General features: G+C 33.2%; 1 protein-coding gene across 4 annotated transcripts in view; it reads left to right on the forward strand.

Moving 5' to 3' along the window:
• Prkci (protein kinase C iota) overlaps positions 1-17,451 on the forward strand; it is a 69,091-nt gene that overhangs the window by 18,748 nt on the left and 32,892 nt on the right. For all 4 annotated transcript variants that reach the window (XM_040270081.2, XM_040270080.2, XM_005332486.3 and 1 more), the window contains exons 3-7: positions 7,337-7,426; positions 8,187-8,237; positions 11,473-11,558; positions 14,018-14,158; positions 16,798-16,852. In XM_040270081.2, coding sequence (XP_040126015.2) covers positions 7,337-7,426; positions 8,187-8,237; positions 11,473-11,558; positions 14,018-14,158; positions 16,798-16,852 — 423 coding nt within the window. The remainder of the gene's footprint in view (positions 1-7,336; positions 7,427-8,186; positions 8,238-11,472; positions 11,559-14,017; positions 14,159-16,797; positions 16,853-17,451) is intronic.

The following is a 17,451-nucleotide window of genomic DNA, read 5'->3' on the forward strand; positions in this document are numbered from 1 at the left end:
AAATATTATGGAGTCAAAGTGATTGTGATAACCATTATTTCGAAGTAATGTCAGAAACTTGATACCTTAGTGACTTGTCTTCCAAAGCATTTATAGAATACCACTGTGCTGAGAATAGATATTTCCTACTCAAACTCAGAGTCTGATAGGGAGATGGATGTATGTATAGCAAATGTAATGAATTCTGGAATATATAAACACAGGTCTTCAGGGAATACAAAAGAAGTAGTACCTGTACCTACCTGAAATATCTTCAATGTTTGAACTAAACCTATTATAGAGAATAAAAGTTTTAGAGATGGAGGAGGTTGGGAAAACTATGTAGGATAAGAATAAAGTATAAAAGGGCATAGAGGTATGAAATACATAATTCACAAAAGATCAAGTTATTCACTAAAGATCAAGTATAGGTAGTTATAAACTTGGTCTAGATCCTCATAACTCAAAGTTGTGATCTGCAGAACTTAACTAGAAAGGGGGGCTCTCAGTCTCCATCTTACTCTGCTGAATTAGAGTTCACATTTTAGCAGGATCCACTGGTGAATTGCATGCATATGCAAGTTTGAGAAATACAGGACTGGATCTCAAAAGACATTACAAACTATATTAGACTTTATTTTACATGATAGAGTGTAATTAAAAGTTACTCTAAATACATTACTTTTATATAATGGTTTTCTCTTAATTGGAATACAAGTAAAGTTTTATTTTGAGTAATATGATTATAATGTTTAGCTCAATATTTGGAGCCATTTTTGGTATCAGGAGCTCTGGACAGACATTACTCCAGTTCCAGGTTACTAGTAATTCAAATGCATTTTCATTTCTTAAATAAGTTTTTAAAAGTTTCTCTAAAGTATTCAGTGTTAACTGTTTTAGGAAAAAAAGTAGTATAGATATTTATGAAATTTAAAAGAAACCCTCCTATTTGTCCTTTTTACTTCTCCTTCCTCACCAATACTAGTTGTAAAAGAAGAATTACTTGTAACAGCTTATTATATATCTTTCTAGACAATTTCTGTTTTAGTCAGCTTTTTTGCTGCTGTAACTAAAGGATCTAACCAGAACAACTGTAAGAAAGAAAAATCTATTTGAGGGCTCATGGTTTTAGAGGTCTTAATCCATAGAAGGCTAGTTTCATTCCTCAGGGCTCCAGGTGAGGCTGAACATCATGGTGGGAGAGGGTGGCAGAGAGAAGCAGCTCATATCACCGGGTTCAGGAAGTGCAGAGAGACTCTACTTATCATATATGAAATACGTAAACCATAGCCACACCCCAATTCCCACCTCCTTTAGCCATACCCTACCACTTTAGTTTAGGGATTAACTCACTGGTTAACCTAAGGCTAAAACCCAATCATATCTCTTCCAGATCTTTTGCATTGTCTCACATGTGAGCTTTTTGGGGATACCACATCTAAACCATAACAGTTTTTGTGTATATACAAATGTGTATGTCTTTTTTTTTTGATACCTGGAATTAAACCTAAGAACACTTAACCACTGAGTCACATCCCCACTGAGCCACATTCACAGCCCTTGTTATTTTATTTTTTATTTATTTTGGATACCAAAGATTGAACTCAGGGACACTCAATCACTGAGCCACATCCCCAGCCCTATTTTGTATTTTATTTAGTCTCACTGAGTTGCTTATTGGCACCTTCCCATTGCCGAGGCTGGCTTTGAACTCTTGATCCTCCTGCCTTAGCTTCCTGAGCTGTTGGGATTACAAGTGGGCGCCACTACGCCTAGCCCTTTTTATATTTTTTTTAGTTTGAGACAGAGTCTCACTAAGTTACCTAGCGTCTTGCTAAGTTTCTGAGCCTCAGACTTTTTTTTTTTTTAATTAAAAAAAATCTTTGTTGTAGATGGACACAATACCTTTATTTTATTTATTTATTTTATGTGGTGCTGAGGAAGGAACCCTATACCTCACATATGCTAAGCAAGTGCTGTACTACTGAGCCACAATCCCAGCCCCTGGCTTTGAACTTGTGATCTCAGGCCTCAGGCTCCCGAGCCACTGGGATTACAGGCATGCACCACCATACCTGGCACAAATGTATATGTCTTATAAATTATTTATTAGCACACTTTTATTAATATAAACTTATAAACTGTTATATACTATTTTCTTTTTACAAGGTGTGTTGGACATTTTTCATTTTAGTGTGCATCCATTCCGATCATTGTCTTTTTTAAAAATATTTTTTAGTTGTCAATGGACCTTTATTTAATTAATTTATTTATATGTGGTGCTGAGAATTGAATCCAGTCCCTCATACACACTAGGCAAGCTTTCTACCACTGAGCCATGACCCCAGCCCTCATTGTCTGTTTTTAACACTGCATTGTGCTTCTTGGATTTATTTTTTAATTCCTTATTGATGGACATTTGATTCATTTTTCACTACTATAAACAGTATAGGGCTGGGGATGTGGCTCAAGCGGTAGCGCGCTCGCCTGGCATGCGTGCGACCCGGGTTCGATCCTCAGCACCACATACCAACAAAGATGTTGTGTCCGCCGAGAACTAAAAAATAAATATTAAAAAAAAATTCTCTCTCTCTCTCTCTCTCTCTCTCTCTCTCCTCTCTCACTCTATCTTAAAAAAAAAAAAAAAAAAAAAAAGAATTTAATTTAAAAAAAAAAAAAAAAAAAAAAAAAAAAAAAAAAAAAAAAAAACAGTATAATTTATATAGTCATTTGCAGAATGTGTACATCATGAGTTTGTCATCAAAAAATGTTAAACCAACGAATAAAGTTATGTTATGTGCCTGCATGAATGTATCAAAATGCATTCCAATTTTATGTGTAACTATAATGTACCAATTAAAAATAAATAAAAGGATGACAGAGTACAAGAAAGGAATTGGGGAGGCAGGAGGGGAAAGAAAGGAAGTACTAGGGATTGAAATGGAGTAAACTATGTTGTATACATTTTTTACTGTGACTCCCATATATGTATAACTATAATGCACTAATAAATATTGTTTTAAGTTAAACCAAATGATAAGCATGTGAGGTAATGCATATGTTAATTAACTTGCTTATATCAGAATATCATGTTGTACACCATAAATATACAGTTTTTCCTTTTGTCAGTTAAAAAAATTAATAAGGATGTTAAACTGGTTAATGACACAACTACATCACATGAGAGGATCTTTTCATTTTTCCCCTTACCACCTCAGATATTATGAGTTGCTAACATTTCGAAAATATAAGTGAAATGCCAATTTGATATTTAAATTGTGTTATTTGAGAGGACGACTAAGTGTCTTAATCTATCCAATCATTTTTTTACCTACTCTATCCAAGGTTAATTTAGATATAATTAATTATCAATGTCATAGATATCTTCCAGTAGATCTTCAACCTGAAATGAGACTAATAATTTATCACAGTGCACAGCATATGCTTTTAATAAAATGCTTCCTGTCATGAACATGAACTAGTGTTATTTTTACTGCTTCTATCCTGATCAGTTCATACATTTGTTTGTATTTTAGTGGGTTTTTTTGTTGTTGTTGTTATTTGTTGTTTGTTTGTTTTTTTCAGTCAAAGTGTTCAAACTGTAACTCACTTGGAGTCACTGAGTAATGCTTTGTATTAAAAGAACTTGGTTTAGAGATAATCCATTAAATATTTTTATAACACCTTTGTTCTTTATGTTGTCTTTGCCTGGAAGGTCCTTTCCTATATTGTCACATGGCTGATCTTTGTCATTTGAGTCTTAGTTATATTATGTCCTTCAAGGAGCCTTATTCTCATTTGTACCTGTTTCTTCTTACCCTGTTTTTTTTTTTTTTTGCCCCCCACCTCCACTTTTTTTGGGGGGTTGGGTACCAGGGATTGAACTCAGGGGCACTCAACCATTGAGAACATCCCAGCCCAATTTTGTATTTTATTTAAACACAGGGTGTTATTGAGTTGATTAATGCCTCACCATTGCTGAGGCTGGCATTGAACTCTTAATCCTCCTGTCTCAGCCTCTGGAGCTGCTGGAATTACAGGCTGTATGTTACTACCTTGCCCACCTCCCCCCCCCTTTTTTTAATTGATAGTAGAATATAGACTCCATGAGAGCAGAAATCTTACCTGCTTTGTTCACCATGGAACGCCAGGGTCTATAGCAGTACTTAATAATAGTGTGTTCAAAAAAATATTTGCAATTTGTACAAAAGGCTAGTAGCAACCTTCCCCAAATTTGGTTTTACTTCAGCTATTGTAGACTTAAGCATTGGAAGTTGCTGTTCATTCTGATATTTTCTTGAGCTAGTATTTTAATTTACAGATTTATGAGGTGAATTAAATTAACTCTTTGAAATAGACTTCTTATAATGCAATTCATAGTTCTCTCTCCTCAAATAGCTATTGTGTGTTCTAATGTCTGGGTGAGACTATGGAACTGTAGCTTTTGCCTTGCTTACATTAAAAGTTAAATTTTCTGTATGCGATCTTTAAATTCTGATACTAGTTTTTTCTTAATTTTAGGCACACAGAGGCAATAGTAATAATTATTTTTTCACAATTGCAGTTGACAGCACTATAATTTGATTTCTGTAACATAAAAAACATCATTCTTGAAACTAAACATTTAATTGTGGTGTATTATGTTGGAGTACATGAAGATCATAAGCTCACTTCATCTCCCTCAACAGATTTAAGGCAATCACCTTTTGACCTGTTACTTAAAATCAGTTTTACTGATTTGTTTTGATGTGAAAGAACTGTCTTGACTAATTAAGTAAACATTTTTGAAGGAATTGTCATTTTGTAAACATCATTCTCCCCTCCCCCATCCCATAATACTATTTTTTAAAAAAATTATTTTAATATCTTTATTTCATTTATTTATTTTTTATGTGGTGCTGAGGATCCAACCCAGGACCTTGCACACGCTAGGCGAGCGCCCTACCGTTGAGCCACAACCCCAGCCCCCCTCCATACTATTTTATTTTATCTTATTTGCTGTGCTGGAGATCAAACCCCGGTCCTCTAGGCATGTGCTCAGCCACAGAGCTATACTCCCAGCCTGTCATGTGCCCATGTATCTGTTTTTAATTTTTGTTTCATATAATTTGTTATATATATTTTTTAGTTATAGATGGACACAATGCCTTTATTTATTTTATTTTTATGTGGTGCTAAGGATCAAATCCAGTGGCTTATACTTGTGAGGCAAGTGCTCCACCAGTGAGCTACAACCCCAACTCCCATGAATCCTTTTTTTGGAAGTTCTAGGGATTGAACCCAGGGCCGCCTTCACATGCACATGCTAGGCAAGTGCTCTACCCCTGAGCTGTGTAACTTTGATCCCAAGTTTGATCACAACTGAGTGAATTTAGCCTACTGGCTTATTTTTCTAACTGGAAGGATACTTTGTATGCTTATTAAAATGTGAGACTTCTGTTATTCTTTCATCTGCTGCTTCTCTGTTTAACTTTGTTTTGTAGTTAAATATAATTCTGTAGACACAGAAGTTGTTTGTTTGTTTATTTTGGTAGTTGTAGATAGGCAGCATGCCTTTATTTTATTTGTTCATTTGTATATGATGCTAGGGATCGAACCCAGTGCCTCACACATGCAAGGCAAGTGCTCTGCCACTGAGCTATAGCTCCAGCCCCAGAAGTTGTTTAAATGTAATTACTGACTTACTTACTTTCTCTCTCCCTCCCTTCCCAATACCCTCTCTCTCTCTCTTTGACATAGTAATAGGGTTGAACTCAAGTCCTCATGCATGTTAGGCAAGTATTCTACCACTGAGTTACATCCTTAGTCTTTTTAAAATTTCATTTTGAGACAGGTTCTCACTGAATTACCGAGTTTAGCCTTGAATTTGTGTTCTTCTGCCTAAGCTTACCAAGTAGCTGGGATTATAGGAATGCACCACCTGGGTGTATTGACTTTAATTTATGTGACAAAATGGAAGAAATTTGTATAACTGAAGAAGTGAATCTTTGTAAATGAGTGACTTTATTTCTTTTAGGCAAGGTGAAACAACTTTTGTAAACTTTCCTAGACTAGAGTGCTAATTTGTTATCTGATTTATTTAAAACAACAACAACAAAAACACTGAAGTAGCCACTTAGTGGTGCAAGTCCTTAATCCCATCTGTTTGGAAACTGAGGAAGGAGGATCACAAGTTGGAGGCCAGCCAGGGCAACTTAATAAGACTGTCTCAAAATAAAACATTCTGGGAATATAACTCAATGGTAATATGTCCCTGGGTTCAATCATCAGTTCTAAATTTTTTAAAAATTAATAAGGGATAGTAATGTAAATAGGGTAGAGCTTTTGCCTAGCTTGTACGAGCTCCTGGGTTCAATACCTACTACTGCAAAAAAAAAAAAAAAAAAAAAGTAGTTTGGGCTTTCCATTATTCATCAGTTTATTGAATACCTACTCAGTGCAGACTGTGTTAGGTAGATACTATGAGGAATAAAAAAATGAATATAGTTAACTAAGAAGGATTAATAAAATAATGTTCAGAGAAGATGAAAGGAAGTAGGGATTTAGTGACCAAATTGGAGAAAAGTACACAGGCACTCTTTTCTTCCAGACAGCTAGAAAGGAAATGAGTTCATTTCTTAATTTTTCTCTCAAGTAGTAGGCAGAGTTCTCTGTCAAGAATGACTGAGTTTGGGATGTGGTTGATGGCAGATGGCAACTAGTGCATAGTGAGGTTTAGTTTAACACAGGAATGAGCAGAAGAATGGCACAGTGCAGGCCTCAAAATTCCTTCTAATGACTCCTCTATTAAGGAATGTCATTGCCCATGAAAATGTGCCACCTCTTGATTACCAGTTGGCTAAGTGACATGTTCCTTCCTTTCTCCATTTCAGTGTTTACTAAAACTGTGCATTTATATTTAAAAGCAGCTCAAGTGGGGCTTTTCTTAAGTTTAGAGTACTTTAGTTATGAAAGAAAAATTGACAAAATGATTCCATGGAGACCTCTAACCATATTGTGGTAATGGAACTACTTTCACTTCTGGTAAAGTAGCAGGTAACAGCTTGCTCTAGACCATTTCCATTAATCATACTGCAGTGACAGTTTGAAATATGGTCAAATTTTGTTTGGTGCATTTTGAATATTAAGAACAAAATGGCTTATATGTATAAAATGTTGTCTTTGTGAGCCTTATGTAATATTTTGTACAAATGGAAATGGAAGTTATGTCACCTACTTCAGAGAATAGAATTGTCTAAATAAATAGCAAAAGCTCTGTCTTTATCATATATTTCCCAAAATATTATATTATAGAATTTGTTTACTAATTATCACATTTGGAGATTTTAAAAATTGAGCTTTATTTCTTATTTTTTAGGAGACCCGTGTACAGTATCATCTCAGTTGGAGTTAGAAGAAGCCTTTAGGCTTTATGAGCTAAATAAGGATTCAGAACTCTTGATTCATGGTAAAATAGTAATCATTTCATACTCTTCCTGGAGCTATTTTTTTTTTAAGAAATGACCCTTTATTATTGATCATTTTTAAAACACAATCCTGATATAATTTTCTTAATCTCTGTGCCTTATTCATATGTCATTGTCTTTTTTCAGTAGTTTCTCAAATGGTAGAGAAAGTAAATTCAATCTGCTTCTTATAGTCTTGGGAAATTTGTTACCTGTATATGCCTTCTTGGATGTTAAAATATGATCTTCCAGGGTTCACAGCAGTCTTAAGATAGGTTGTTGAGATCCTAGTAGACCTTTAGAAGTCATTTATTATTTTGCTCATCTTTTTCTAGTATAAAATTATAACAAATGCTTAAAGAAATTAACTTATTTTAGCTTTTAAAAATATGTAATATTAGAAATTGAACACTTACTGTATTCCATGCTCTTATTAAATAAACTTGTGTCCTTTAGTATATCACAGACTATAGTAGCTGATAAGTTCATAAATATACTATTGCTTTTTATTCTACCTCATTATAGAAATGGTCTGATTTAGTATTTTTATAAACTTATAGCTCCTAATATGAACTTACATTTTTGATCTTTAAGGACAAAAAGAATAATTAGTAATGAGAGATTGGATTTAGTAATTTGAGTTTCTAATGCCTTGTTAATATACATATTTGCTTTTATAAAAACTTCTTTTGTACAACCTTAGTAATTTTATATAATTCATATGCTTTAAATATGCTGTTAATTAATTTTCTTTTCTTTCAGTGTTCCCTTGTGTGCCAGAACGTCCTGGGATGCCTTGTCCAGGAGAAGATAGTAAGTGTTTATGTACTTTTTACATTGAAAAGAGTTATTTATGTGATGGCACAAGTCCAAAGAAGTCATAAATAGAATTATTAATTAATTTGATTTCTTTTCCATTTTTTCAGTCCAATTTAGAATATATTAGTGACTGCCTGTGTTCTTCTTTTGCCAGATGAAATTCAGATAATTAATTACAACTCACATACTTGTCTGTTGTACATATAAAAGGAAAACTAAGTTAAATTTTAAGTCATGTGGCTTCATGTTTTTTAATTTTGGAAATTTTCAAATCTATGAAAACAAGAATACCATATATCCTTTGCACAGATTTACCAGTTATTTATATTTTCTCTGATCGCTTTACCTCTGTGCCTCTGTGTAAATATATGCATACACACACATATATATAACAAGCACACATTTGTTTTATTTTTATTATACCATATGTTAGTAAGTGACATGACTCTTCACCTCCGAATAAGATAAAATGAAGAAATCAACTATTGTTTGTTCTGACATAATTTACATATGCAAACTAATTTTACTGTAAGTTACTACTCTTTGGTATATGGTATAATGCATTAATTATGGATATTAGCTCATTTTCATTTATGGTTTGTGCTTTCTATACATATCTATATCTATGACTTCAGAAGAAAAATAGCAGTGAATGTTTTACTTTGAATTAAGTGAAATTTCAAGGTCTGAAGTTCTAATTCTGTGACTTCATACTCCATAGTAAAAGGGGAAAATTGAAAAATTTGGGTGTGAATATATGGGGTTAAATGGGATCCATGTACTGTATAAGAAGATGGGGTGACTGGGGTTGTGGCTCAGTGGTAGAGCACTTTCCCGGCATATGTGAGGCTCTGAGTTCAATCCTTAGCACCAAATATAAATAAACAAATAAAGTAAAAAATCCATTGGCAATTAAATAATATTAATTAAAAGAAGAAGAGGAGGAGGATGGGGAAATAAAAAAAAATAGGTGGAACCTTGAGGCAGTTGTTAAAAATGCACATTTGGATTTAACTAGAAATATTTCTCTAGGGTTCCAGGTGCAGAAAGATTAAAGCCACATAAGCTACCTTCACCCAACTGGATTTCTTTGTCCAAAGCCAGAATTTCAAAATACTTGCCATTGTAGACGATCTTCCTGATTCTAGAGTCCCATCCTCATCCAAGTCTATCATAAATCTGTAGCATGCTTCCCAGATAAAATATAATTTCTCAGCTTTTATTATAGTTCATGCTTATTTTCCATCTTTACATTTACTAGTGGAGATTTTTACATCACCTCTTCACCAGTAAAATATATATTACTAAACTAGGGCATGGAGGAAAACTGATGAGGTCTCTTGGCCCTTTAATTCTCAGGCAACATTAAAATGCTTAAGGTATGTCAAGGTAGTTCAAAAAAATTTCTGAAATGGAATGTTCTTTCAGGTTAAAATATTATTAACAGAACTGTTCTGCTTTGGCTACTGCTCGCAATATAATTAAAGCAAATGCATCTGTATTTAAGGTTATTCTATCTGAAGATTTCTAATTCAGAGTATTACAACTGGTCTTTTCTATTTCAATGTGAAATAGTGTATTCAATGCTACATTTGCTTTAAAATATGAATTTAGACCCAGTGGCTCCGGAAACTGAGACAGGAGGATCATAAGTTCAAAGCCAGCCTTAGCAACTTAGCGAAACTATGAGCAAACTTAGTGAGATCTGTCTGAAAATAAAGAATAAAAAGGGTTAGGGATATTACTTAGTGGTTAAGTGTCCCTGGGTTCAGTCCCCAGTACCAAATAAAAATAATAATAATAAAGAATTTAGAAACTTAATTAATCTTTCCCTAGTATTAGCTATAGAGGTGAAATGTTATGACTAATAGACAATATATGTGATAGTCTTAACCAAAATTAAGGTGGCCTGGACTGGACAACTTGTGGAACCTTTTTCTCTAAGTGTGTTTAAGAAAAGCATTAACATAAAACTGTTGGATAAAAGTTGTTGGGGAAGAAGATACTCTTGTGGTTACAAAATATCAAATTGCTTAGGTAAAATACTGTGTATTCTGGTTTCTCTTTGTGTAAATCTTTCACCTTTTCACAAAGCAAAATGTACCTTTACAGTGAAGAGATCTACAGTCGCTACATTTAACAGTAACTAAATATCTGTAGTGGGAGGCTACATTCTAACATTTGTGTGCTTCTTGATGTACTGCCATAAGAAATACACATCATCTGTATGTTATTTTTTGGCCAAAAGTATTTATACTGACCCATGAGGAAATAGACAAACCCGGAATATAAAACATAAGACAACTAAAACTTCAAAAAAAAAAAAACATGAAAAAACTAAAATATATAAGACAGAATGAATGTTTTATAATAAGGGATTAAGAAAAAAAATGAGATGCCTGACTCTTGATTAGAGCCTAGATAGAAAAAGAGTTTTAAAAGACACTTTGGGAGCAATTAGGAAATTTTTGTATATGAACTCTATATTGGGTGATACTGAATTAATGTTAATGTCTAAGACATAGGAAAGATACTGTGGTTATGAGAATGACCTTAATCTCAGGCAGTGAGTAGTTAGTTAAGGGTATTTAAGCTTTATGATGTCTGCTTCTGGACTTCCAAATGTTTGAGGGAAGAAAATAAATTATATTTTTTATAGAGAGGAAAGCAAAGGTGACATAACATTAATAATTGGTAAAGCTACAGAGTGCAGGTTTTGTGTTTCAGCTTTCTGTGGGCTTAAAGTTTTTTTTTTTTTTTTAAATAAAAACGTTTGGGTTGGGTGCAGTGGCAGATACCTATAGTCCCAGCAACTCTGGAAGCCTAGGGAAGAGGATCACAGGTCAATGCCAGCCTCAGCAATTTAGCAAGGCCTTAAGCAGTTTAGCAAGACCCTGTCTCAAAAAACAAAAAGGGATGTGGAGGTGGTTCAGTGGTTAAGCACCCTTGAGTTCAATCCCTCTACCAAAAAAAAAAAACACAAAAAACAACCTTGGGGTACATTAAAAAAAAAAAAAAGCAATAGTAATAATTGCAACATTTATACTGCCTGGTCTTTATTTTCATTTAGTTTTGAAGAACATGTTTTACTTTTTCAGTTAATGGTTTTTATCAGTATATATTTTTTTCCTGTAGTAAGTATCATGAAAAAAAATCACAAACTTGATTATAAAATTACTTATATTCATACTTGCTCTTTTTTTCTTTTCTTAACTTTTAACCTCTTCAGAATCCATCTACCGCAGAGGTGCCCGTCGCTGGAGAAAGCTTTATTGTGCAAATGGCCACACTTTTCAAGCCAAACGTTTCAACAGGGTAAATTTAGTTTGTTGGATGTTGGTAATTTGAGACATCTTTTTTTTTTTTTTTGACCCCCTATGAAAGTTAGTTATTTTGTTCCTAAATCTTTTAGTCACTTTTGAAAAAGTAGCAGAGCCTTACATACCCAGTTTAACTGGGGTAGTATACCTGTATTTTTAATAGCATATCCTTTTGTACTTTTTTTTTTCTTTTTCAGTGTTGAAGGTTCAACCCAGGGCTTTGACATGCTAGGTACTCTACTATTGAGCTACACACCCAGCCCCTTTCACTCTTAAAAATGCTCCAAGTTGGGCTGGGATTGTGGCTCAGTGGTAAATGCTTGCCTAGCATGTATGAGGCACTAGGTTTGATTCTCAGCACCACATATAAATAAATAAAGGTTCATCAACAAATAATAATTTTTTTAAATGCTCCAAATTGGTTTATTAATTATGTAGTTACCCTAGCTATAAGAAATTTGCATTTTAAAATATAATCCAAATAAAACAAAATGTAATTCAAGACAGTTCAGAAAATTAGCAAGGTTTGTTTTGCAAACCATTTAATGTTTTAATTTAAGTTTCATTGTTTCGAAAATAAATAGCAAATGCTTATCTAGCTTTTATACTATATCAAGCAGTTTTTAAAAATATTATTGTTCCCCACATTTTTTATTGGTGAATTATGGTTGCACATAATGATGGGATTTGTTGTTACACATTTATACATGCATACTATATAACAATATAATTTAATCAATATCAATCCCCAGCACTTGCCCTTTTCTCCCTACCTCTCACCCCTTAGTCCCTTTCCTGTACTGATCTTCCTTTGATTTTCATGAGATCCACCTCTACCTTTTTTTTCCCTTTTCCTCTCTAGCTTCCACATATGAGAGAAAACATACATCCCTTTACCTTGAGTTTACTTATTTCACTTAACATAATGGTCTCTAGTTCCATTTGTTTTCCTATAAATGACACAATTTCATTTTACTTTGTGGCTGAATAGAACTTGTGTGTGTGTGTGTGTGTGTGTGTGTGTGTGTGTGTGTGTATCACGTTTTCTTTACTCATTTATCCATTAATGGACACCTAGACTGGTTCCATAGTTTGGCTATTGTGAGTTGTGCTGCTATAAACATGGGTCTGCATATATTACTGTGGTATGATGACTTTCTTTTTTTAATCATTTTTAAAATTTGTTCTTTTTAGATATATATGACAGTAGGGTATATTTTGAATTATATCAGGCAATTTTTCCAGTGCTTTTATGTATATTCATTTAATCCTTACAACAACCCTATGAGATAGCTAGTATATAATTTAATTTTGTAGATGAGGAAAATGAAATGTAGGGCAGTTAAGTAACTTGCCCAAGATGACACAGCTAGTAAATGGTAGAGTCAAGGTTTGAAAGCAGGCAGGCTGTCTCCAAAAGACCATGTTTGTTTGTTTGTTTGTTTTTAATATTTTTTAGATGCTTATGGACCTTTATTTTATTCATTTATTGTATATGTGGTGCCAAGAATCAAACCCAGTGCCTCGCACATGCTAGGCAAGCACTCTACCACTGAGCTACAACCTCAGCCCAGAAGACCATGTTTTTAAATTTTTTGTAAATACAAATTTATGGACTTAATTTCTATTCTGAAATTAATGTTATGTCCTAAATTCATTAAAATTCATGAAATTAGAAATTCATGAAAATAGAAACAACTACCTGGGATCCCAATAGCACCGATATTAAAAATGTCTAACAAATGAAAAGTCACTTCAGGTATTGCTGTTCAAGTACACAAGGCTGTGAGCCATAGTGGTGCATGCCTATAACCCAACAACTAGGGAGGCTGTAGCAGGATGATGGGAAGTTTGAGGCTGGCCTCAGCAATTTAGCAAGACCCTGTCTCAAAATATAGATAGATATGTATGTAGATAGATTTATAGACAGATGGATTGATCAATCTGGGGATGCATCTCAGTGGTAGAGCACCCCTGGGTACAGTCCCCCAGTGGTGGAGTGGGGAAGCAGGGCTTTGGCCCTGTGTGGTGGCTCATACATATAATCCCAGCCACTCAGGGTTAAGGCTGGAGAATTGTAAAATATGAGGCCTTTAATTTGACCCTTGACAGTATGAAAAGTCTTATGTTTTTCAAGTTAATTCATTTTTTCTGCTTTCATTATTATGACTTAATTATGAAAATTTTTTTACCTTAATAACAAGCAGCAACCTGATTGCACACGTCACTGTCTCCTTTAAACAAGCTCACTTTCCTGTTTCTCTTTCATTGAACTTCATAGCTTTTGAAAAATTATATGTAAGGAAAGTTTGTTTTGTTTTTTCATGTGCTGACAATTAACACCACGATGAAGGGAATTGAGTTGAAGAAAAAAACCACTTTCACTCTTTTATGAGCAAACTCTTGGAAATGATTATAACCTTTTTTTGTTTGTTAATAAAATATTTTTGGCAGCGTGCTCATTGTGCCATCTGCACAGACCGAATATGGGGACTTGGACGCCAAGGATATAAGTGCATCAACTGCAAACTCTTGGTTCATAAGAAGTGCCACAAGCTAGTCACAATTGAATGTGGGCGACATTCTTTGCCACCGGTAAGACACAGTGGTCTTTTTTTTTTTTTTAATATAGTATGCTTGATAACACTATTAAAACAAGGTTAACAAGATTTTGGGCTAGGGTTGTAACTCAGTATTAGAGCGCTTGCCTAGCATGTGTGAGGCACTAGGTTTGATCCTCAGCACTAAATAAAAATAAGTAAATAAAATAAAGATAGTGTGTCCATCTGCAACTAAAAAAATATTTTTTAAAAATAGGGAGATGTTAAAGAACATCTCAAAAAATTGTTAGTGTGGGTAGGAACACTTTATATTCCACTTGATATATTGTGAACTTTGTAACTTTTTGAAATACTTATGATAATATTTATTTGTAGGATGTAGTTTTCTTCTTTTTGACCTATAAAATTCTCTGATTCTCTGGTTAAGATATAGGAAGAACTATTTAAGAGACTTTTTTCTCTTCTTTAAATTCTTTACTTTATAGCTCCCATTATTCTATGCTTAAGCAAAAGAGTTAGGAGTATCACATTTGCTATTTAAAGTGTGGGATTACTGGGGAAAAAAGCATTTAAAATTTTGATTTTTTTCGTCATACTTTACCGATGTAATTAAGGCACACTTAGAAAAAATAGAGAATGCAGATGAATACAGGAAAAATTAGTTAAAAATTCTCATAGGCCAGGGTTGTGGCTCAGTGGTATAGCACTTGCCTAGCATGCGTGAGGCACTGGGTTCGATCCCTGAACCACATAGTATGTCCATCTACAACTAAAAATAAAAATTTAAAAAAATATTCTCATAAATTCTGCCATCTAAAGGTAATTGTCTTTTGAGCTATATATTTCTAAAAATTTTCTTATGCAAATTTATTTACATAAGCATTTTCAATTTTTATATATGAAAAATATGTAAACATATAAGCATAGGTGAAACAGTACAATGGTGGGTGGATGGAGCAGTCCCCCAGCCTTAACAGTTAACACTTAATGATCAACTTTATTTTCATCTATTTCCCCCCACTAAACTTTTCCTTGCCCAGTGTTATTTTGAAACTTATTTCAGTATATACTTCTAAAAGAGGCTTTTTAAAAATATCTAACTAGAAAAAACAAATTTCTTATTTCAAATATCCATCCAGATAATGCTCAAAATTTCAGTTGTTCCATTAGTGTCATAATTTTGGTTTTTATTTTCATTAGGAATCAGGATTAAATTGTAATTGATTCATATCTCTTAGATATTTTTAAATTTACTAGTTCATCCCCTGTCCTTTTTTTCCTTATAATTTTATTGTAGAAGACTAGTATTTATCCAACAGAAGGCATGTGTATTGAGTGTCTCTTTTACATACCTTTTAACAAAAGTGAGATCATATGCATCCTATTTTTTAACCCATTTTTGTCACTGAACAATATAATCTGGTCATCTTTCTATGTGTATTTATAGTTAGTCTCATCATTCTTAGCATAGTAATTTGTTACATGTCTCTACTATAATTTATTTAACCTGTGGTTGATTATAACTTACTTTCCTAGGGTTGAACCATTAGGGTTGTTTATAAAGAAAATCATGATGAACTGCATGATAAATAATTCTTATTTCCTTAAAGATCCAGCAACAGAATTACTAGGTTAAAAGAAATGCATTTTTAAAATGAATAGGATGCATCTTTCTAAATTGTCCTCTACAGTGATTATATCATGTTTGTTTATTGGCCTTCTTTGGACATTTATTGAAAGTAGGATATTACTGTTAGCTCTTCAGTATTGGAATTATGGAGTGAGTTCATAGAATTTTAGGAATGGGTTTAAAGTTAAGGGGGCGGGTAATCCAATTTTAAGGAAAATCAGAAGGCTACAAATTATAAACATAATTTTCCTGGTTTCTAATGATATTCCTGAATATTCCTAGGTGATAGAAAGACTTGTGTGTTCATACATGTAGAAGAAAGAGGGATAGTGTTATTGATACTTTAAGATAGAGGTTGAATTTCTTCAAAAATCCATACCCTTCAAAGCCTGTCATTAAGTAGTTTTAAAATTATAATTGTGTATCTAATGTTCTTCCTCAAGTTTACTTCTTCCTGCATTAAATTTGAATATAAGATTAACAAATTAGTAACAACTTTGGTTTGAATTAACATTGTTCCCGAGATTATTTGCAGATGGTTGTTGGTTAAGTCAGTTTCTAGAAGGTACTTTTTTTCCTTTTTTGGGCCACTGACACCTTTAAGAATGTTCATAAAAATGGGAAACCTATAAAATAAAACATAATTTTAAAGAGTTTATAAATATCTTGAAAACTATCTCTGGACCTCAACAAAGAACTCATATTCTAGAAATATCTTGCCAAAGACTTAAAGTGGAATTCAAGAAAGAAAAGATAATGTGAAGAGAAACAAATCAGAGTGCATAGGAGTTTAATTTCCAATCAGTGGTCTGAATTAGTTTTGTTTCTTTTTTTGTAAAATGTGACTAACATTATCTCATTCACAGGAATGTTATAGGGTTTCATAAAACACTACTAGATATAATAACAACTGTCACCTAAGGTTTATTCTTTCAAATTTAAATTTTAATATTCCTCATTGAAAAAAAAAGTTGTTTCTTAATTTATAGGAATATTGGAATTTAAAAAGAATCCACTAAGTGTGTCTTTGGAAATGTTTGTAGGAACCAATGATGCCAATGGACCAGTCCTCCATGCATTCAGACCATCCACAGACAGGTAAGAATGAGGCTCACATGAACCATTTTTCATAAACAAGGTAGTATTTGAAGACTTCTACCCAAGCTCAAAAACATTAATATTCTTCTGTAGCAATAGGAAATAAGCTTATTTTGTGGTGGTAAGTTTAGTCATAATATTTATTTAACCGTATAGTTTACATAAATATTTTAGATATTTGTGTAAACTCTAAGAAATAACTTATTTTTCTAATTCAGATGCATTTCTTTTTGAGACTCTCTTACATTCATCAAACCTAGTTTGTTTTTCACAATGAAAAAATTTAAAGCAGATTTTGTGGGCCATATTGACTGTATTCAGGTGACCTATTTTTATTCCAAGCCTTATTAGCAGAAGTAGATATTATGTAGAAGATAGAAATGCAGTTATAGGAAATCTAAAACTATGCTGTGAGTAAAAATGTTAAATAGGAACAAAACCTTAAGCACAGGTCTGGGAAATTTGGAGAGCAATTAAATGGGATACAGCAGCATGATCTGCTCTTAACTCAATTAAAAAAAAAAAAACATGAAAAAGGAAGATAGGAGTTTTTCTGGAAAGACAATGCAGTCTCTTGCTCTTGAAGCTATGAAATGTAG

The sequence above is a fragment of the Ictidomys tridecemlineatus genome, chromosome 3, assembly GCF_052094955.1.
Source record: "Ictidomys tridecemlineatus isolate mIctTri1 chromosome 3, mIctTri1.hap1, whole genome shotgun sequence".
NCBI lineage: Eukaryota > Metazoa > Chordata > Mammalia > Rodentia > Sciuridae > Ictidomys > Ictidomys tridecemlineatus.